Source organism: Elephantulus edwardii, unplaced genomic scaffold, assembly GCF_000299155.1.
Source record: "Elephantulus edwardii isolate Elephantulus edwardi_28Jun2011 unplaced genomic scaffold, EleEdw1.0 scaffold00032, whole genome shotgun sequence".
NCBI lineage: Eukaryota > Metazoa > Chordata > Mammalia > Macroscelidea > Macroscelididae > Elephantulus > Elephantulus edwardii.
Window position 1 is genome coordinate 3,199,098 of NW_006399782.1, and position 23,300 is coordinate 3,222,397.

The window sequence follows — 23,300 nt, forward strand, 5'->3', positions numbered from 1 at the left end:
TGTGCTTCATAAATGTAAGTTCATTGCCATAGAGTAGGGACCAACTCACAGCTGACCCTCCAGCAGGTTTCCAAGGTTGTAGATTGCACAGGAAATTGTCCATTTTTCTGTAGAAGAGTAACTGGTAGATTCAGACCAATGGAAAGAGAGATTTTGGCCTTCTGGTTAGGAGCTTCACCACCAGAGCTTTCACATGTTTCATTGTTGTTGTTGGGTGCTGTCAAGTACAACTCATAACAACCCTATGAACAACATATCTGAAGCCTGTCCTATCTTGTGCCATCCTCATTATCTCTGACACAGCTGAGTCCATTGCTGTAGTCACTCTGCCACTGTAACACAATGGGAGTCTTCCTCTCTTTCACTGCCTTCCATCTTCCCAAGAATGGTATCCTTTGCCAAGCAACAGCGTCTCCTAGCAATATGGCCCAAGGATGAGAGACAGATCTTTGTCACAAGGAGTACTCTGGCTTCACTTTTTCCAATACATAGCCTTCATTCTGTTGGCAGTCCATGAGATATTCAGTGCTCTTCTCCAACACCACAATTCAAAGGTATCAATACTTCGGGCATCTTTATTCATTGTCTAGCTCTCAGATGCATAGCAAATGATTGAAAGACATTGGCCTGAATCAGGCACTCCTTAGTCTTTAGACTGACATCACTGCTCTTAATTTAGAGAGATTCCTGACAGTGGGATTATGCAGTGCAATATGGCTCCTGGTCTCCTGACTGCTGGTACCAAGGGTGTTGATTGTTGATCAGTGAGTTGGACAGTGAATAGGGATGATTGAAAGAGAAGTGATGCCTTTGAGCTGTGGTGCTGGAGGAGTGTTGAATACAGCATGGACTGCTAGGAGAACAAACAGGTTTTCCTGGAGAGGGTGAAGCCAGAATGCTCCTTGGAGTCAAGGATTCTGAAGCTTTGTCTCAAATACTTTGGGCGTGTTGCAAGAAGGGACTGGTCCTTGGAGAGGGACATCATGTTTGGAAGAATAGAGGTACGGTGCAGGAGAGGAAGACCCTCGATGAGATGGATTGATTCTGTGAGTGGAGTGATGGAAATGAGTGTGTTTGAGACAGCGAGATTGGCACAGGATAGAACGGCATTTAGGGCTCTTGTATATAGGGTTGCTATGAGTCGCAAGCAACTTGATGGCACATAACAACAACAACAACAAGAAGACACTCTCCTATATTATGTGGCAATAAACAGTTTTTTAGGTAGTTTGCTATGATGCTTATATTTTCAGCTCAGGCATGCTGTAGGAAGGCAGGATCATGTGATCATGTGAGTGAATAAAGGACAGAGGCTGGTTGGCAGGGAGACACAGTGGCCCTTTGTCTCTGTAGAATAGTCATCTTAGTCTTGATCTATGAAGATAAAAGTTCTGAGTTAAACAACAGGAAGAGAGGTTTGAGGTCTCTCTGGAAAGCAAGTTTTGGCTTTCTGTCAAACGCATCAACAAAGGACCTAGATGTTGTTGCCATTGTTATCTACTCAATCAATCTCACTCAATCTACTTCCATCGAATCAACTACAACTCATAGTAACCCCAAGAACAATATATACGAAGCTTGTCCTACCTATCCTGCGCCATCCTCACCATCTCCGATGTGCTTGAGCCCATTCTTACATAGTTTGTGTCAACCTATCTCATTGAGGGTCTTCCTCTCCCCTTTCCCAGCATTATGTCTTTTTCAAGGACTGTCCCCTCCTAACAAATACGCTCAAAATATGTGAGATGACATTTCACCATCCTTGCCTCTACGGAGCACCATGACTGCACTTCCTCCAAGAAAGCCTTGTTTATTCTTTTGGTAGTCCATGGGATATTCAGAGTTCATCTCCAACGCTGCAATTTAAAGACATCAATTCTTCTTCAGCCATTCTTATTCTTTGTCCAATTTTCAGAAGCATAAAAAGAAAGTGGAAAAGACTATGGTATGGATCAGACACACCTTAGTCCTCAAATGGAATTGTTGCTATATAGCACTTTGGAGAGATCCTTGATAGACATTTTCCCAATGAAACATGTCTTCTGATATCTTGACTGCTATTATCACGGCTGTTGATTGTGGATCCACGTCATAGGAGATAATCGACAGCTTCAATCTTTTCTCTATCATGATGTTGCCTATTTGTCCAATAGTGAATATTTTTGTTTTCTTGATATTGAAATGCAGTCCATTGATTGTACAAGATTGTAGTCTTTGATGTTCTGCATCAAGTGCTTCAAGTTCTCTTTCTGCAAGCGAGGTTGTGTCATCTGTATAATACAAGTTTTTGATGAATTTTCCTCCAATTTTGATTCCACATTCTTCTTCATATAAGCTTTCAAATTGTTTTCTCAGCATATAGATTGAATAGGTATGGAATAGGAAACAGCCCTGATGCACATCTTTCCTGATTTTAAACCATAGTGTTTTCTAGTTTTGTCTTTTTTTTTTCTTTTTTTTTTTTTTCCTGTGACCCTTAGAAGCAGGCCTCCATTAGGCCCCTGCAGAAACCCCATAAGCCCCCTTTGTGTGAGAGCCCTTGGCGAGTGGCTTCAGGGTCCACAGGCCAGTTTCGGTCAGCTCCTGGGAGATAACCCTAGGGAGGCAACCCAAGGGGTAGGCACCCAGCAGCTCACTCTGGGGTCAGGAAGGGCAGTGGGGCCAACCAGCGAGCCTGAACTGCCAATGTAACATTAACCAGCCCTCGTTAATCAGCGACCCCAGGAAGAACATTCTAGGACAAACGAGGCCCCTGTGGGCCTCGGGTGTGGGGCATGGGACCAACCAACGCTCCTGTTACTAAAATTATAAATTCCAATTAGGCCAGCCCTTCTCAGGCCCCATGGTCCCCACTGCCTCCCTCTAGTTTTGTCTTGACAACTGTTCTTGCTTTATGTGCAGGCTTTTCATTAGCACAATTAAGTATCCTAAAATTCCTGGTTTTCTCAATGTTATCCATAATTTGTTATGATCCACACAATCAAAATTTGTTTACATGGTCAGAAGAGCACAAGGGATATCATTGCTGATGTCAGATGGAACTTGGCTGTAAGTTGACAGTACTAGAAAGATTTCTCAAAATGACCCAAGAACAAGGCGAATATTCTATATTATTTTTTTGCCTTATCTCTGATTGAGACATTACTTGTATAAATTTAACTCATTTGGACATTTTATCAGCTTCTGGAATCTTTTATATGAATTTGTCATTCTCCTCTTCACTTAAATTGTAGACATGACGGTGGTTGGTTTGTTGTTTTTTTAATATCTAAATGGTTTGAGAGCATATGGTAGAGATGGACTTATGTGCTGTCAAATGAGAGCTGACTCATAATAGATCTTTCAAGGGGTTTTCAGATGCTGTGTACTGCGTGGGTGGAGTTTGCCCGTTTTTCTCCCATAGAGCAGCTGGTGGATTCAAACTACCTGCCTTTGGGTGGCAGTACAATCTCTTACCCACTAGGCTACCAGAGCCGCCCCCCGACCCATGGTGTTGTTAGGTGCCATTAAGTCATCTGACTCACAATCTCCTTATGTAAGACAAAATTAAATAGTGCCCAGTCCTGCATCATCCTTTAACTGATGTTAAGTCTGAGCCCATTGTTGTATCAACTGCGTCAATTCATCTCATCAGGATCATTCTCTCAACTGAACTTTGACTTTACAAGCATGACATCCTTCACCAAGGACTGTGCCTGTAGCCTTTCTGTTGATTCTGATTCATTTGTATTGTGTTTCATACAATCATTCCTATGCATTGTTCTATAAAATTAATTGCCATTTTACTTCGCCCATCATTAACCTGTCTTGTATATGGTATGCGACAGGTTTTTTTTTTTTCCTTTTCTTTTCTTTTCTTTTGTTTTTAATGTGTGTACCATCAAATCAGATCTGACTGGTACAGGAACTAATTGTTCTTCCTTCTTCAGCAGAGCATCTGGTGGATTTGAACCGTGCACCTCTGGGGTATGCTACAGTTTTAAAGAAAGGGAAGGATAGGTGTGTATTTTTGTTTCTATTGTATAAAGACATCAGAAGGATAAGCAGAGAAGTAACAAGAAGGTACATTTATGGGTCAGAAAGAAATCAGGCAGATGAGATACAGGAGTGAGAGAGACTTCACTTTCTATCTCTCGTGTATTTTAAGCACATGAATGCATTAGAAAATTACACTTACACACTAAAGAAATACAAAGGTAAAAAAACCCAACAAGCCTTTGTCATTATCTTTTTCTTCCAAAGACCTCACTTTGGCTTTTCAGCTTGTCAGACATTTCTTTTCAGTAGATCTGTGGGTTCAGATGCCCAGTGGTTAAGGGAAAAGAAAATGGGCAAATTATAGAGATAGATCACTGTCAGCATCTAAGCTGAATGTCTTCCCTCCAGATTCCAAGTCTAACAAGAAGCCCAAGGTTAGGGGAGTGAGGCCAAGGATAGGGAAAGCGCCTTGACCTCCCCAGTTCCCTAACCACTTGCTGAGGAAGCTGGAGCTGGGGTGGGAGGGGATAACCGTAGAAGTTGCTTCTGTTCCTGCCCTGGGGCAGCTGGGGACTACAGGTGTCACAGTTTAAAAGGAAAACAGTTGCAGAGAGTCCTGGAGTTATGAGACAAATGTCCTTCATCAGCGTTCAGTTCCTTCTCGAGGGGCAGTTCACAGAATTGGGGGACATAAATTCGAAGAACACCTTCCTGTTCACCATCCCGGAAGTGGAGCGCTAGGCAGTCCCTTTGAATCACATCCTTCTGTAATTCCAAGAAACAGCCTGATAGTGGGAAAGTTCAAGTCATCGGGCAGCTGCTTACCACTAAAAATGTAGTTGTTTATTGTCTAGAGAAGTGGTCGCTAAGTGTTCAAGGCACAAGAGCCTGCAGCATGTGGTGGGCATAATGGTCCTTTCTCTCAGACTTTAAACCAAAAGTTCAAAGGAAAAAGGAAGTAGGGCTGGGCCTTAACCTTATGAAGATGCTTTAGCCAAAACATTAAAGAGACTATGCCTACCCCTTTTACCATGACACTCACTCATTACAGCCGAGTTGGAACCACAGCTGACCATCCAGCAGGTTTTCAGAGGCTGTAAATTGCATGGGATGCGACCACCCATCTTTTTACCCATGGAGCAGCTGGTGGATTCAAACCATCTGTCTTTCAGTTGGCAGAGTAACTCCTTATCCACCAGACTACCAGAGCTCTACCATTACAGGTGTGGTAAACCTATCACACACGTGGAGCCCTGGAAAATGCGGAACAGCATGCCTGTCAGTTGCACCCTGGGTTGGGCTTCCCTTACTCTGCAATGAGCTTCAACACAGCCGTCACCTGATTCTTTGGGCTGCCTCGCTTGTTCGCAGTCAGCTCACACACTCTGCAAAGTCTAGGGCCAAGGTTCCCAGAGCTGTCCCGTGCTTACCCTTCCTAGGACTTGGTTGCTCATTTCCCCAAGATTCACTAGCTCTGGAATAGCCTGCAGCCTTTTCTTGTTTTGTTTCCTACTTACAGCCGAGCTAGGGCAGAGCATTTGAGGTGCTTCTTCTCTCTAGAAGTTTCTGATTCATCAGATGTTGGCCTGCCATACCCGCGTTCAAACCAACCCAATTCCTTGCCTGAACTACTGCAGCACACACTCTTCCTAGAAGCAATCTCACTGCTTCTCCTCTTACTTCACTATGTATTCTCTGCAAAGTGTAACGTGAACTTAAAGATTTTAACCAAGACACTCTGATCATAACTCTTCAATAAGTCAGTGACTTTTCCATGGTCTTAAAATCTAAAATCCTTCTTTCCTAACTTCGCCTGTCTCACATCCTTCACATGTGCTGTTCTGGGCCCGTCTGTCCTGTGCTGAGCTGAATGCATTTCTGCTCATTCAATGCTGGCTGAGGGACCACTTTCTCAGAAGCCTTCCTTGTTGGCTCACTCTCCAATCTAGATGGCGACTCTTGTTTTTCTTTTCTTTTTAAATAGTACCTGCTCTTCCTCTTCATGTTTTTTTAATTAAGACTTATGATTACAAATCTATTTTGGTGATTTTGTGACATATCAGTCTCCCCCACAAGACTCTCAGGCCAGCACACACACTGGCATTTAATAGGAGATGATGAGTGAGTAAGAGACTAGCGTAACTAGAGACTAGCTGAGATGTAAGAAAAGTGAATGTGAGTGCTCGTGATGGACAAGGAACAAGACAGATGCAGAGAGAACACCTCACAGAACTCAGAGGGCAGGTGGTAGGGAGGAGATACTACTTTAATAGCCAGATGCTACCTGACTCACGGAAGAAAGGGTTGACGAGAGCTGCATTTTCAAAACCAGGTAGTGACTGGTGGTTAGACTTGGGGAAAAACTATTACTGCTGGTCTTAATCTTACTGGTGTGCTTTGTTGAATACTGTCAAGCTGAAACCATCCATAGCTGACCCTCCAGCAGCTTTTCAGAGGCTGTAAATCACACAGGGAGAAGATTGCTCCTCTTCCTCTGGTGGATTTGAACTGCATACCTTCAGGTTGGCAGTGTAATTTCTTACCACTAAGTCACCAGCTCCCTAAACATACTGGTAGGAGATGACAAAGGCTATTAGATGTTCGGCAGGGAGAAGCCAGAGCTCAGTGGCCTGGAGCATAAATGAAAGGCAGAGCAAAGGTGCAGAAGGGGAACTGAAGCACGTAAGCCAACTCTGACGTGAAGGGACAGATTTAATCATTTTCACCAATAGCTACCCAAACAGGATGGGCAGGAGCAGCCTGTGTGTTGGAAAGGACCATGTACCATATAGTCTAATCTTGTCATTTCACACAGGAAGAAAACAGAAGCTCATAGAGATTAAATTGTTTGATCATGATTGCAAAACGAGTCAGGAACAAAGTCCTCCAGCTCTCTTTTCCTGACTTGAAATCCAGGTTCCTTGAGATTACAACCCAGAAACCTACCTTTTCAGACAGGCCTACTTTACAGCGAACGCTCAACAGCAGACGAGTCCAGCTCCCGAGAGTCAAGGCAGGCAAACAAAGGCGAGACTTCATTTCCTTCATTTATTAAAGATGGCAAGGAACTGTTAGGCTGCGTTAAGAACTACAGCGAACAGAAATGCACATCGGAACGTGAGTTACATACACACAGAACACCTTGATTTAGACTCTTGATCCTTTTACATTAATTCAACAAAAGCTCTAAAGTCTTGGCAGAGAAAGTCAGCAACAGCCTCATTTAAGTGGAACATACTTGCCTCCTACTCTTCCGCTGTGTCCTGAGTCTTGTCTCCACCATGTAAGCCAATTGTTATCCCTTCCCATTATTTAGACAGAACACTTCTGCCCTCCATTCATCAAGGAGGAACTCTCTTCAGTGCATTCAGAAACTCCTCTGCCCACATAGCAGGGGGGCTTCGGATACTGATAAGTTGCAAAGTGCTTTCAACACATCCCATCCTGTGTCCTCTTGTCCCTACTCTCACATAAATAAGAGGTTATTTGGACGGTGGGTGATGACAGTAGGGAGTCAGGGTCACTAAAAGAGATGTGCAGTCTTCTGGGGTGCAGGGTGGAGTGGGGATGGTGAATGAGAGTACGTGAAATCACAGGGAGGGGCTGCAGGCAGCCCGGCTCAGCCTTGGCAGCCCCGCTGGAGTTCTATTCTTTAATCCTACGCTAACACGAATCAGGCAGGACAGACATCTGTCCTCCAGTGTAGTGACTTGGTTTGAGCAGGTGAATGTGTCAGTTAAACCCCAACTGGGAGGAATGTTCATCATTTTGTTTACAAGCTTGCTTGGGAGTCTAACCTTTATGTGCGACTTGAGTTTTGTGAGGCTGTTCCCAGAGCTTCAGTCAGTCCTGCAAATGTGGGTTGGGCTGAAGGCCTGGGCTTTTCCAGCTTCACTGCCAACTGAAGGCAGAACAGCCTCTGGGTCTGTCAGCCTAACGCAGCCCTCAGATCCCGAGTCCGAGGCAGGGGCCCCAGACCATGGGCCGATTCTGCCTGAGCTCTGGTGTTAACGCTCCCTTCTCCTTCCTTATGAGATGCCCTGTTCTCTCCAGCTTGGTCACTCTTCAACTTCCACCACCCATGTGCAACTTTCTGGTCAGCTTCCTGGGGAAGTACACAAGTCACCCATTTTCTATTAGCACCTAACCAGGGGTAGACAGGCGCACGGCAAGAATCCAGCCTCAAAACAAATGTGCTGTGGGCTTGAGTTCACAGAGCTGCCAGCCCTCGGGGGAGCGACCCTGAGGGCCAGTGTTAGACCCACGGGGCAGAAGGGAAAGCAACTCAAACACTACTACAGACACAGGTAAGGTCCCTCATAAGTTTCCTTATCCAAATACATTTTAAAAGGGGAAAAAGGGTTAAATTTAGTAATATGAAACGGATGACTGAATACATGAGTAGCGCAAGGCAAGATAAAGAGTTAAGTGCATAATTGGCATAAAGGCTCTTGTTACTCCAAGAACACGAAAGCATACACATTCAAAGCCACAAACTGTCAAGTTCCAGAACATCACTAATAGCAGGAAGCTTCTCCCCCATGTACTTTGGGGAAAAAAACGAAAGAAAGAAACTAAGGCAAGAGATCAACCAGCACGGAGAATCCCAGCTCTACGGCAGGAAGGGCAAGGAACATGGAGTCGGGCCACCCTGTTACTAAGAACCACAATGACCGAAGAAGGCGTGACAGAGCAAGGATTCTCTAGTAAGAAGGTACATGGGTTTTCTATCTTCATCTTGGGATGGCATCAGGGACTTGCCTGAAGATCGTATTGGCACCAAAGAGCTAGGTTGACTAAAAGGGACCTTAACCTAGAAGAGGGCCAACATCTTCTCTGAAGAAATGCTCTTTAAGCAACAGAGTTGCAGGCTCACTCATGCCTATTGTTAAGGGTATAAATGGCCCGGGCCATGGTTCCTCCCTTGGCACCAGGTCCACTAGTGTGGATAAAGAGAGTTCGTTGGTGGCCCCCAGTCCTAACTGCCTCCCTGAGGTCTCTGGGGGTCCCAGGGGAGCACTAATGCCATCTGATGGGCATGGAAAGACATAAATACTCTGGATAGAATGCCCATGATGCAGTGCTCCTCTTCTGTCATTTCTCGTCAGGGCACAGGCTGAATCTATTATAGGTTCTGGGAGAGAGAAATTCCACCCCTATTTCAGCAGCAAGGAGAAATGAGTTGGTTGAGAGAGGCCTGGCTTAGAAGCGCCACTTAAAATAAGTGGAAATGACATCATTTGAGAGCAGATGCAACAAGATGTAGTCCTTGAGGAAAAGGCCATGGATATCAGAAGAACTAGGTGTGGCTGTCTATTCCTCTGACGGAGGCACTAGAAGCTTCATTTAAGGAGTGTGCGTGTCAGTTCTGATGGAAAAAAACCCTGGTGCATACAAATTATCCAAAACCACAGGCCGGATACCACCAACCTAACTCAAGCCAGAGAGGATGGTGTCAGACAAGTCATAAAAAAATAATAATAATATTAATGACAAAAAGCCCAAGTGGGGAAAGTCCTTAAAAGGGTGGCTCAGTTCTGCATTTTGGGGGGTTCTCTTCCCTCGACAGGTGCACGGGCTTTCTTCAGGTGGTCTCCAGGACGGTGGCTTCGAGGGCCAAGGCTTCCGTGGGCTCCTCCTCGTAGTCTGACAGGTAGGATTCCAGGCTCTGCTTGGTGAGCAGCTCCCTCCGGGCCTGCAGGCGCTCACATCGGGGACAGCTTCCAGTCTTGAAGCAAGCTTTATGGTAGCACGCTTTACATTCTACTCAGGTTAGGATGGCGAGAGAGCGAGGGGGAGAGGGAGAGGAAAACAGTTTGTATTATCCACTGACCATCCATCCTATGGTAAAGCACAGGGAGCCCCTGAGGCAGACCAAATCTCATGCAGTGAGGGGCAGGGGTTGGGGAGGCATGGTGAAGGGAAAGCTTTGAGTTCTGTCATGTTTGGCCCGGTCCTAACCCCAGCCCTCACCTTCACAGGTCCGGCATTTATGAAGCTCAAAAGGAAAGATGATGTCATCCCCATTCTGACAGAATTCACAGATGAAGCCCTTGGCTTGGCAGAGCTGTGGAGGAAAGAGGTGGCAAAATGAGGAATAAGAACTGACACACAGGGGAGTGGAGGGGGAAAATGTAAATAAAAACTGAGCGGACTTGAAGGGCTTCCACTGTCCACAGGCCTTCTGGTGGTAAGGAATTGCACTGCCAACCCTAAGGTCCACAGTCTGAATCCACCCACTTCTCCATGGTATAAAGATGGGCAAAATCTCCTTCCGTGTGACATACTGCCTTTGAAAAGCCTCTGGAGGGTCAGCTATGAGTCGGTTCTGGCTTGATGGGACTCAACAACAATAATTACCCACAGAGAAGGCACAAATTCAAGAAATCCTCACCACTCAGGTGGCTCTCAAGGAAGGGAGGAAAAGGATTGAATAGTGCTATAGGGAATTCTTAAAATCAATATCCTAGCCTAGTAATGATTGGACTTACAGAAATCATAGCTACTTAAATCTGTGAAGATAAAATGTAAAGGGTAAGGATGTTTCACCCTATCTTGTATCAGGCTATAGCAAAATCTTTCCAGTTCCCCCTGTCAAACAACAGTCTTTGTTTTTTAAGAATTTTATGCTCTGATTCAGCAACTACCACAAGGATACAAAGTGGGCATATTCAAAAGTATCAAGTTCTAAAGGAAGATCTTCTGGCAGATCAAGTGCATAAAGAACAGTAATAATTCACATGTGTAGAAGAAAGTTTAAAAAATGGCCTAGTGGCAAGAAACTGCACTGCAAACCCAGAGGGGCATGGTTCGAATCCACCAGATGCTCTGCTGGAAAAGGAGAGATAATCTCCTCCTGTACCAGTCAGATCTGATCTGAAGGTGTACACACACACACACACACACACACACACACACACACACACTAATATAATTAAAAAATTCCATCAACCCTCAAAAATATGGAAAGGACAATAGGTAGCATTTTCATTTTAGAGGCAAATAAAATCTCAGAGGTGCAAAATATTTCATTGGTTTAATAACAAAAAATGATAAAGCCAGGAAGACCCAGTCCCTTTTCCCTGTTTCAAGGCTCCTTCTACCACTGTGGAGACACCTGAGGGAAACCTGCCAGTTCAAGCCCGAGCTCCCCAGGACCAAATTCTCTTGTAAGTCTAGGTGATGTAGATCTGCTGTTTAGCAGCCCAGGAAAAAAGCACAGCAATACTGTTCAGTTTCTCTCACAGTGTGAACGGGCTGTTTTAACTTTCTGAAGCCAAACAATAAGAGCCCTGTGTCTATTCCGTCTGTCCACATCCCTAAGCCTGGGACCAGGGGCACCAAGACATCTCACCATGCATCTCTCCACATGAGAGGCCCCTGCCCTGGCGAGCTCAGCAAGCCGGGGCCCCAGCTCCCCCTTCCTGGTTGCCGTCAGGTCATTCAGGGAGTAGAGGTGCAGGTCCTCTGTCAGGTGGCCCGGAACCGTGTCAAAGGAATCCAGCAGCCTACGGAGAAAGAGTGAAGGGAGGATGAGCAGAGGGCGCACATTGCGTGGGACACAGCACAGCGGAAGGGTCTCTATCAAGAAGCCGGAAAGAGAAGGGTTCCAGGTAGAGGACGTAAGAGTGGGCAACACGGGTAATCTTGGAGCCTCGTGACAGCCTGGGTATTTCTGTCACAGTACCAGGTGTCTGGATGGCAGAAGTGACTTTTATGATCTCTTACAACAAGATCCATGCCAACTTATGAAGAGGAGTCAGCCTTCCCTGGATAAAATAACCATACACTTCCCCTTCTGGAGAGGAGAATACAGACCAGTTACTGCTGTGTTTTCTCATTCACTATTTTTGGGATTTTCTTGGGCTCTCTCCTTTTTCATATAACAATGGCCAGTTGACGGGCCATGCCTCTTTCAGGGATAGTAACTCAGTCAGAGCCTGTGGCCTCCACGTAAGACTTACTCTTTGGCCAGTCGGCATGTCTTGAACATGTTCTTCATGTGATACAGCTGGATCCGTAGCAGCTGAAGAGAAAGACATGGCAGGGTAGGAATAGGTGGGCAGGGAGGGTGGGAGAAAAGAGGGGGAAAACTTCTGTTAGGATTGTAAGAAGGGTCCCTACATATCACAAGTGTTAAGGTTCTGGACAACCAGCCAAAAGGTTAGCAGTTCAAACCCACCTACAGGCATCTTGGAAGTAGTGCTGGTGGTCTATTTCCCAAAGGTTATGGTCTTGAAAACCCTATGGAGTGGTCTACTCTGCACACATGAGGCCGCCAGGAGTTAGAACTGACTTAAAAGCCCCTAACAACAGGCTATTGTTGTAGTTGTCAGGTGTCACTGAGTCAAGTAGGACTCACAGCAACCCTCTGAGCAACAGATCTGAACCCTGTCCTATCCTGTGCCATCCTCACAATCTGACACACTCAAGACCACTGTAGCAGTTACTGTGTCAATCCACCTGGTTCAGGGTCTTCATCCCCTTTACCGACCCTCCAATCTTCCAAGCATGATGTCCCTCTTCAAGGAACAGCCTCTCTAAGCAACATGCCCAAAGTATGTGAGATGAAGCTTTATCATCTTTGCCTCCAAGGAGCACTCTGGCTGCACCTTCTCTAAGATGCATCTGTTTGTTCGTTTGGCAGTCCATGTTATCCAACACCTCAGTTCAAAGGCATCAATTCTACAATCCTTTATTCATTGTCCAGCTCTCAGATGCACAGCAAGTGACTGGAAAGTTGATGGCCTGAATCAGGCGCACCTTAGTTCTCAGACTGGCATCACTGCTCTTCAATACTTTGGCAAGATCCCTGGCTATAGACTTTCTGAAGACATCTCCTAACTGTACCAGTCAAGACCTTTAAACCTTGAGGTCTGGAAGCTTTGTATGCCACAGCTAGAGCTGGACTGTCTTCTTCCTTTCTACTCAATTACTCACTCCAAAGTGGCCTCTAGTCAGGAAAGCCCTCTCCGTCACAGATCCTAGTGTGCTGGGTAGTCTGCTCAAACCATGCACAGGCTAGGAGCAGCTGAGAAGAGAATTCCAGAACTGGGCTTTTCCACCTATTACTCTGGTCGCCAATCAAAAGTGTTTTCCATAAAGGGAGAAATCCTGCCTTTGCCATCAAGCCTGTTTATAGCTCCAGAGCTGCCTGTGCTGGGGTGGAGACCCCAGTGAGCTAAATCTCTGAGAGAATAAGAAAGTAAACTTAGAAGGGCGGGATGGTTACAGTCCTGACACCATGATGATGGACTCAGGGAAGTCAGTATATAAAGAGTGAGGAGGGACTGAGAGGGGAAAGCATCTGTGACGTGACCTTACCCGGACTTGATTGAGCAGCTTAACCTTCCTATAGAGAGCACAGTTGATGTCCTGTACATTGAACAGCGGATCGTTCCAGATCTTAATGAGAAGGTCCTTGGAGAAATTGCTGACGTAGTACTTGCTGAAGTCCCACTTGCGCAGGATCCGGCTCGGGATGATCATCTGGGCGTTCTCATGGCAGCACTGACAGAAGTACCTGCCCAGGTACTCACAGTATCGAAGCCGCTTGATGTAATCTGAAACAAAACAGCAAAATCAAAGGAAGATGTCACTTGCTCTTATAAAAGCTGAAGAGGGAGCACGGCTGCTGTTGTTAGGTGCTGTCAAGTACAGCGGACCCTCCAGTGGGTTCTTAAAGACTGCAAATCACATAGAAGGAGATTACTCATTTTTCTCCCTCAGAGCAGCTCGTGGACTTGAACCACCAGCATCTGGGTTTGCAGCACAACTCTTTACCTCTAGGCTATCAGGGCTCCCTTCACTAGAGCCCGTGAAGCAGCACTGTTATATCTGTGAAAGAACAGGAAGGGCGGGCCGATGGGCTCTACCCACCTCTACCTGAACTCCCCAACAGAGACAGAAACCCACAAAATGAGCCCTGATTCCCACCCTGGATGCCACTGAGACTCAACCCTGCTGGAGTTGGTAGGACCCAAAGATCTGGCCATAACCAGGAACTTCTCTTTAAGGATGTAATCCTGGTTATGTTCCCAGAGTAATGGCCCTCTGATTGCTACAGTTCTCACCTAGACTTAACCCTTCCCCTCCCAGCCACTTCTCTCCCTCTTTCCCTAATTCTGCCTTACTGCTTCCTCTTACTGCTGTTCTGAACAACTCTCTTCCACGTGTTAAGGGAAGGTAATATCTTTGGAAACCCTAGGCCAAGCCTGGCTTGCCTTGCTCCTCGGGGCTGAGCAAACCTGCATGTCAAACACAAGCCTGGAAAAGCACTCGACTCCAAAAGCTTGCCATAATTCCTGCACTTTCACCTCCATGCTTCAAGGTGACACTAACCCCAAAGGGAGTAGAGAGAGGAGGCGGCCTTGTTCTTCCTGGTTGGCTCCTCCCAGGGTTGCTGTGACTTCTCCTTACCAGAGGGAGCATGGGGGTGAAAGCACAGGAATTACGGCAAGTTTTTGGAGTCCAGTGCTTTTCCAGGCTTGTGTTTGACATGCAGGTTTGCTCAGCCCCCAAGAGCGAGGCAAGCCTGCGGCCCTTGGCCGCGTTCAAATTGTTTTCCTGTCAAACATTCTCCTAGGTGGTATAGCACTGGTCTGTTCATTGCTGCACAGAGGTAACTCGTGGTTGCTGTGATGCTGAACACTGTGATACTGATGAGTCAAATGTGACAATGGGTACCCATACTGGACAGTGTTGGCTGGAGCTTCCCGACTAAAACAAGCCTGGAAGAAGAGCGGCATTCACTTCCGAAATGGCTTGCCTCCGGAAACTATGTACGAACAGTGCTCAGGCCTTTTGTTAACTGGGTCGCTATGAGGCATCTATGACTCGACGACACCTAACAACAACAACAACATCTTTGGAGGCAACATGACCAGATACTCACCAGGGTCAGTCCGGATGCCGCATCCCGCACAGCGGTAGTTCTGTTTGGCCACGGCAATCTTGCGTCTGAGGAAAGAAGAAAGAGAGGAGACTGGTAGACACCAGAGACAGGAAGTCTCTACACTGTAATAGGGAAGATGCAAACATATGGGTTTTGTTAAAAATGGGAAGGGGGAAATCTTTTCTCTTTTTAAGGTTGAATAATATGAATCTATTAGGAGAACTAAATGAAACAGACTATAAAGCAAATATTGAGGTCTGGGCAGGGACTCTTCTCAACAGTGAACCAGACTTTCTGTATGAGTAAGAGTTGTCTTTAGAGCACGCAAAGACAGAACAGAGTTCATTCATGGTCACTAGGGAGGAGGAAAAGGGAGAATCACTGTTTGGATAGGAATCAGTGTTTATGAGAAAAAAAAAGTTTGCAATGTTTTTCTTGCCAACAGGGACCAGAAAAGGAGGCCCACTGTCACCACGACCAGGGGACAAAAAGAGAATCATGGCAACCCAAAGAGTACACATCCATTTCTCAGAGGACAGCCGCTGGCTACTCACGTTGGAGCTGGATGAACATTAAAAATTATCTGTGGCCGGGGTGGGGCCCACTCCAGGTTCCCGCGAACACGGATTCGCAGCTTGTAGATGTCAGCGTGCTGCCCGTCATCTGGGGAGATGGGCAGCGAGTCGGGGATGGGCAGGAGCTGCAGGGGAAAAGAATAGGCTGGCGTACCATGGGAGGCCTGGGGAAGGCCTTACACCTGGCCTTCTGTTCATAACACAATAGAGAAGGAAAGACATTTCAGAAACACCACAGGTAAGGCCTGCAGGGAACCCTGGTCCTGGAAGCAAACGAGGTGGCATGAGGGTCCCTGAAATGAGGGCTTTTTCTGGGGCGAAAGCACCCACTGCTGATGCTGTCCCTCTCCCCACCCTCAGAATCCCTGGTACACCAAGAATGCTTCAGGCCTTAAATACAACTACAGAGAGGAATCAGAACAAGTCTCCTTTGTAAAGTATCACAAAGGCACTCGCAGCTCAGGGCGTAGTGCACAAGTCATATGGAATAAGGACAGCGAGGGAGTCATTATCTCCTGATTTGACCACCATCAGGGAATGTCTAGGCAAGCATTCACTCATTCATAATGAATGCTCTCTATGGAAAAGGAAACACACCAGCTCATGCAGGGCAGGGAGACAGAGAACAAGGTCAGAAAGGCCTGCAGCCTCCTGAGGTTGGACAGGCAGAGAAGAGCTAAAAACCCCTACCTTTTGAGGAGCATCGTGCTCTGGGACGAGCCACTCTAGCTCAGAGGCGGCTGGGAGCTGCATCCCCTCAAACTGCTTCAGGAGCCCCATGGCCACTGCCTCTGCAGACGTGGAGTTCAAGAAGCAGTGGGAACTGGAAAGGGGAGAATGAAGGAAGGCTGAGCACAGGGGGGAAACAGGGAGGTAGGAGCCCTTTCTCCAGGCTCTGCTGAAACCCACAGTGACACCTGGACCGACCTAACATTCAGAACCTCCAGACTGCTCAGCTTCTTCCCTCAGCATCTTCAGAGATAGGTGATAAAGTGACAGAAGTGCTCAATTTACAGCCATAGAGCTAAGCTCAAACCCTAGTTGATCGCTTTGTGGCCACGCCTCGCACTGCCAGTTAAGGGCTGTGTCACTTCCCTTCTCTATATTTCAGTTTCTCTAAGTGCAGAATTAAGTCTACAATGCCAGTTGACCAGACCAAGTGAGTAAAACTGCTCTGTGGACTCTGTGTCAAGCCTCCTCCAAACAAGCTATTATTTCCCCTCGCTGGGTTCAATGTCATTTCACAATCACAGTCATGACCGCGGCCTCCTTTGGAGACCTGAACTTGGGGGTGTCTGGCATGATCAGAGTGCAGCAGAGAACAACACGTACTGTGAGCTCTGCCACTGGAGTTCCTACTAGAGCTCTTCCATCACCCTCCGTTGGGCTCACCATTTTAACCTTGTCCTGTCATGACTGTCATCTCTCAAACGAAACATGCTTGTTCCTATCTGGACACCAAGAACTAGGTATAATTCTTTACATCTCTCACCCTTCAAGGTTTTATAAAAAGGTACTTACAAGGTTTGGGAGGAAATGAAGGTCTTGCTACTTGAGGCTGTGTTCCTTCTGATGTCAGCATCTGAACAGAAATCAGGGGTGAGAGAGGCAGCAACAGAAAGGGAGGAAAGGACGAAAGGGACCACTCCATGGTGTAGCAGGCTAAGCACTGGGTGTGACAGCTAGGGGCCACGTTAGGACAATGGACAGAGTGCACTGGAGACTACTCAGGGAAGCTCACTCACAGACTAGAACTTGGCTCTGTTCATGCCACACCAGCTTGTATTAGTAACAGACACACAGCACTGAGGAAGGAAAAGTGGTGATAAATTCAGGTGCAAACACAAAACTCAAGACCTGGCACAAAACAGTAAATGAGAAAAAGATGCTTCCTAAGACACAGGGACACGCTCTTTAGCAAGTACAAGTACAAAAATCAATTACTCCAATCTCTCTCTCACTCACTACATCTCAAGGTCTCTTAGACGATTATGTCCCAAAGGCAAGAGCTCTGTCTAGGTCTCCAGGTCTCAGGAACCTAACACAGAATTTGGACCACAGCAGTTACTTGCTACATGTATGTGGAACCGGAACTTAGCTTCTAACGTCTTCTTAATGTCTGGTGGTCTAATATCCTTGAATATTAGAAGCCTTCCATACCCTTAACAAATGACATGGAAAGATTTCTCTCCTGTCTGGCTGTAGTTATAGTTAAGTATTATTGTTGAGTCAAACCAACTCATAAGCTGACCCTCCAGTAGGTTTTCAGAGGTGGTTAATCACATGCAAGAAAATGTCCCTTTTTCACCCATGGAGCAGTTTGTGGATTCAAACCATAAACCTTTGAGCTGGTAGCACAACTCCTTAAAACTAAGCCACCAGAGCTGCTATGTCATAGCAAAAGGAAAAGAATGAACGTCTTGAAAACTGCTTAGAGATGCATGGTAAGTAGTAAGTTTTCATGGAAATAGCCAAAATGGCCCTTACTATAAAAGAACTCTAAGGCATAATTCTGGAAGCAGGAGCAGCATCCACTTCCAAAATGGCTTGCCTCTGGAAACTCTATGTACGAACAGTGTTCAGGCTGTTCGTTCATAGGGTCGCTATGAGTTGTCTACGACTCGACGGCATTAAACAAGAACAACAACAAGAAGGCATAATTACAGAAAACAGTGGCACTTTCCAAAAGCCTATTTCTGATAAAGAATGTCTAATAATGATCTGCCTAAACCTCCACAGACCTTGTAGACCCAAATACTTTTGATGAACATTTACAAGACAAAGTGAGTAAAACTTCACACGGGGGGTGGGGGGGGGGATGTAAAATACAGCAATCATGTTCCAAAAAAGACAGAGCATGTGAAGACTGGATTGTTCTGATAAGCCCCTTCCCTCATTTCCTTCAATGCTCGGTGAAAAGACCTTCTTTATGTAATTGAAGCTAAATGACTAATCATCTCCTTAGTGTAAACAGCTCAACAGAACACTAAAGGCTTACATAGCATCATTTTGCACTTGGCCAAGTAGCTTCACTGCTCTTTATACAGTTACTCTGTGTGTGTGTGTGTGTGTGTGTGTGTGTGTGTGTGTGTGTACGTACGTACATGCAGGGTGTGTGTGTGTGTATGTACATGCAGTGTGTGAGTGTACATGAAAAGCGAGATTATAAAATCCTTGCGAGAAAATGGGATTGCATCTAATTCTTCTGTTTGGCCCCTAAGACACTTAATACGGGGCACTGTATACACGTATTGCTCATAGCATTGTTGACAAAATGTCCTCAGAATCATGCATGCGTGTTAAAGTAACAGAATTGAAATTTGTCCATTTATTTTCATATGCTTACTAAACAAAGAAAAGATTAAGGCAGAAAAAATGTTTTCATTTATAAACAACAAAGTCCATTCACTTAATAATAACACGCACATCACACACGTTATATCTTCTGACTAAACTTGTGCCACTGAAACACTGTTGCTGCTGGGCGCCAGGAGCCCAGGCTGGCTCACTGTAACCCTACATGACAGGGCAGAGCCGCCCCATACGGTTCTCTCGGCTATTATCTTCATGGCAGCAGATCATCAGGTGGTGGTTCCCTCAAGAAGCCTGTGGCAGGTTAGATCTGCCCATCTTTCAGTTAGTGGTCAAATGCTTAACCACTGTGCCACCACTGCTCCTTCACTAATGAATTACTAGTTGGTTATTCACACCAATCTGTGCTGGTGGAGAAAATAAAGCAAGTCTAGTTCTCAGTAGATGGGGCCTTTGTGATTTGGCTTACAACATTCCTTTTTTTCTTGTCACTGGGGTGAAAGTTTACAGAGCATTTGAGATACCCATTTAACAATTAATTCACATTTGGCTATGTGATGCTGGCTGCCATCCCCTCTTCACATTTCCTGAATTCCTCTATTTGTCATCCTTTCCTGCTCTTTCTCGTCTTCTGAGCTTTGTTCATGGGCAATGCTGCCCTTCTGGCCTCATGAAGCTGACTGGTATGAGAAGTATATTCCTCCCTAGTGGCATCAGTCATATTATCGGCCTGTCGTTTTTACAACATTCTTTAGAGTAAAAATTATAATGTATTGCCTCAGACTGTACACGGGGTTTTGGTTTTTGGGTTTTTTTTGTAACAGAGTGCTGTGTATATGTTCAATTCTTAAAAATATTTTCTAAGTAAATTATTAATGGGCTAAAAGCAAAAGGTAAACAAATCTGGGTGTGAAAGAGATGGGGAAATGAGAGAAAAAGCTAAAGAGACTCTTAGAGTGCTAACTTGTTTAGTTACTTCCAGGCTGCACACCAGAGAGAAGAGGCTGTCGGTAAGTCACGGCTGCTAAGTAAACAACTGCCTTCATAAAGATATTTAGCTGTTTCTCCTCCTCACAGAAAGGAAGTATTTTTTGTGTGAGGGGGAAAAGCACAGTCTTTTCCATTTAGAAAAGGGAGCAGTGTTTTTCACTAGCTGTGTAATGACGTCTGAGGTAATGGCAGGCATTAGTCTTTGGTTGACAGCCCAGCACATGCTGTACTGTATGCCATAGCACTCCAGAGCTTAGAGAAAGTTACAATTACCGAGGGGAAAAACACCTTTAAAAAGATAAAAATGAACAATCAAACAAAAATTATATGTGACAAGGAAAAGAAACTGTTGCATGTCAAAAACTAGTTCTGGGAGGTTAAAATGTTGGTATGCCAGCAAAACTTGAAAAATGTTAAACAAAACAAGTGTGGTAACAAACACACAGAGTTTACTGGCCAGTCTGATAACTGTTTCCGTCTTACTTTCTAACTAGCATGTTTGGAATTCCAACTCTAATGAATTTTCTGAAAGTGCTGATTCAAGAGAGAACATTTTAAAACTGAGAAACTCAATTCATTCTTGTTGGAAAAGGGGGGAAAATTCATTTTAAAAAAAGAACTCTTGACGATAGTCCTTAACTCCCTTCAAACCTGGAAGAAAACTTAAGCCTGTGACTCTACTTTCTCCCAAACAATGAGCCTGTAAGATGAACAAAATAATAATCTTTAGTACCTCAGCCCTACAGGGTCAAAAGGATAAAGCTCAGATGACATGTAAAGGTGGGTAGAAGGAGGAAAAGAAATGAGAAACACAGAGAGAAGATGGTAAGAATACATTTACGTTGTGAGTATTCCACTTAATGCTATAAAACAAAATGCAGTGAAGGGAATGGCTATATTCAATAAAGGGCAGATCGGCAAACAGTCATCAAAGAAAGGGAAGATGAGGGGGACACAGAAGTATCAATGGAAGAACAAATTCTAGGAAGGACGTGGGCAAAGTGTCACGACATTGTAGGCACTGAAATAAATGTTAATGAACAAATCAGTATGAATGGCTGAATGAAAAAGGAATTTACTTTGAAAATGAAAATCTAAATATTAAAAAATAAAAATTTAAAATAAACACAATCTAAAATGTGCATGAGTATCTGAATGGACAATCTGTTTGCTCTATAAACTTTCACTTCAATCACAATTTAAAAAATAAATGGGATTTTGCGAGAAACAATGTATTCAAACTTTGTAAATAAATCATAATAAAAATTTTTTAAAAATAAGTGTAAAAAAATAAAAAAGAGGTAGAATGGGGGAAAACAGCTGATAACAGGATACAATTAGTAAGTCTTGTCAGAAAATACAGTTTGTCTTCTGTACCAGTCAGATCTGATTTGACAGTACATGTAAAAATAATACAATAAAAATTTTAAAAAAATTAACAAAAAATAGTTTGTGGCCTTTCCTTCTTTGCAAGTGTGTCAGTTATCGATGTATCATCCTTGTGCCCTAGGCCTGCCCTCTTTTGTCGGCTTTGAGGTAACTGGCCTGTGCAGATGGCTCCATTGCCAGTCGGCACTATGTTAAACTTTGTCAGTGGAGGGCGCCAGACGACCAACACTGAAGGCAGGGATTTTTCTTTTCTTTCTAGGTCCTAGGTGCTCCTCTAGGCAGATTTCTGTAGTACCTCTGCTTTTCCCATTGTGGGAAGGAGGTCTCTGGGTAACTCTACAATTGATAAGCCCTCCCTATGAACTGTGTCGGCTAACCCCCTGAGTTCTGTGGCACAGTCCCTCCCTGCAGGCAATTTCCCACAGCACCCTAGAGAATGAGTTTTCCTGTGAGTGCCAGCAAGGCATGTCCTGATGTACAGCATGCCCTGGTACTCCTTCAGCCAGCTCTGCAGCCTCAGAGACCTTTTCCACCATCCAGAGGAAGACAGGATCTGGCTCAGCCCTCGGCCTGTGGCTCTCTATCTTCCTAGGGTACTCTTTCTCAGCTCTTCTGGGGTGACTGTACCCTGTATCTTCTACTCCTATATTCCTCAGAGTTCTCTTTACTCTTAAAATACAAACTCCTTTTACTCCAGTTTCCTACTACATATAAATGCATAAAAAACTTTCTCTTTTCAAATAAATGTCTCGTAATTAGATCCTAACTAGATACATGTTTTGCAGTCAACTCAATAGCATGTTACAAGATACATATAAAGGCATTCTTGGTGGCCTAGTGGGTAAACAGTTGTGCAGGCAGCCCAAAGTCACAAGGTTCAAATCTACCAGCTGCTCCAAGAAAGAAAGATGGGCAATCTCCTCCCATGTAATTGTACAGCCTCTGAAAATTGCTATAGAGTCAACTGTAACTTGGTTTTTACTTGATGGTACAGTTACAAGCATAGGGTAGACCACTGACCCTTATGAATGAATGGAATTCCAAAATCTCTGTAGATGTTCACTGAAATTTGAAAAAAAAGACTCTAAAAGGAAGGCACAAGAAGACAGAGATTTGGCAAAGCAATAATAAAATAGTGGCTGGCTGGCTGGCTAAATCCACTAGCATCTCCTTGGGAGACAGATGGGCAATCTCCTCCTATGCAATTTATAGCTTCTGAAAACCCACCGAAGGGTCAGCTACAAGTCAATTCCATCTTGACAGCAATAAGTTTGAGTATGAGGACTTGGGTTGGAAATGTGATTAACTATAAAATGAGGGATTTTACTGTGTTGAGGAAAATCTTCTAAAACTGGATAAGTATAATACCTACATAATGTTGTAAATCTACTAATCATCAAATTATACACTTCAAGTGAGTACATGTTTTAATGTGTAAACTACACCTTAATAATTTTTTAAAATAGAAGTAGATGTAGATTTATAAAGTTTTCAATGAATAATCTTCAAAATAAAGTTAGGATCACAAAGTTTATGTCTACTTTATTACTAGGAGGAAATAATATTCAAGTCTATTTTCTTCATAAACACTTCTGCTCCACATAGTCTACTTGAGGAAAAAGGATCTAAGAAAAGTGATTCTTCAGCAAACTCTGGTGGTCTAGTGGCAAGAAGCTGCACTGCAATCCCAGAGGTGCACGGTTCAAATCCACCAGATGCTCTGCTATAGAAGGAGGGACAATCTCCTCCTGTACCAGTCAGATCTGATTTGACGATACACACACATGCGCACACACACACACACACACACACACACACACACACCCCAAACAAACAAAAAAACACACAGAAAAATGATTCCATTAAGCTATCTGTATGCAGAGAATCTGTCACATACTATGTTTATAAAATGTTTGAATAATGCACACCCATGTTTATTGCAGCTTTGTTCACAATAGCAAGGAGTTGGAAACAACCTAAGTGCCCATCAATAAACAACTGGATAGAGAAGCTGTGGTATATTCACACAATGGAATACTACGCTGCGTTGAAAAACAAGAAACTCATGCAATATTATTCAAAATGGTTGACTCTGCAGAACATTATGCTGAGTGAAATATCCCAATCACAAAAGGACAAATATTGCATGGTGCCACTGTTGT

At 44.6% G+C, this 23,300-nt stretch overlaps 1 protein-coding gene across 1 annotated transcript in view; it reads right to left on the reverse strand.

Annotated features, from left to right (window-relative positions):
• Nucleotides 1–9,548: 9,548 nt before the first annotated feature.
• The window catches only part of KIAA0226 (KIAA0226 ortholog), a 118,025-nt gene continuing 104,273 nt past the window's right edge, over nt 9,549–23,300 (reverse strand). Inside the window, exons 13-21 of the mRNA XM_006884205.1 lie at nt 16,969–17,029; nt 16,138–16,270; nt 15,427–15,572; nt 14,873–14,937; nt 13,303–13,541; nt 11,943–12,004; nt 11,333–11,486; nt 9,952–10,045; nt 9,549–9,741 (exon numbers count right to left, since the gene is read on the reverse strand). Of these exons, the coding sequence (XP_006884267.1) occupies nt 9,563–9,741; nt 9,952–10,045; nt 11,333–11,486; nt 11,943–12,004; nt 13,303–13,541; nt 14,873–14,937; nt 15,427–15,572; nt 16,138–16,270; nt 16,969–17,029 (1,133 nt within the window). The 3' untranslated portion in view covers nt 9,549–9,562. The remainder of the gene's footprint in view (nt 9,742–9,951; nt 10,046–11,332; nt 11,487–11,942; nt 12,005–13,302; nt 13,542–14,872; nt 14,938–15,426; nt 15,573–16,137; nt 16,271–16,968; nt 17,030–23,300) is intronic.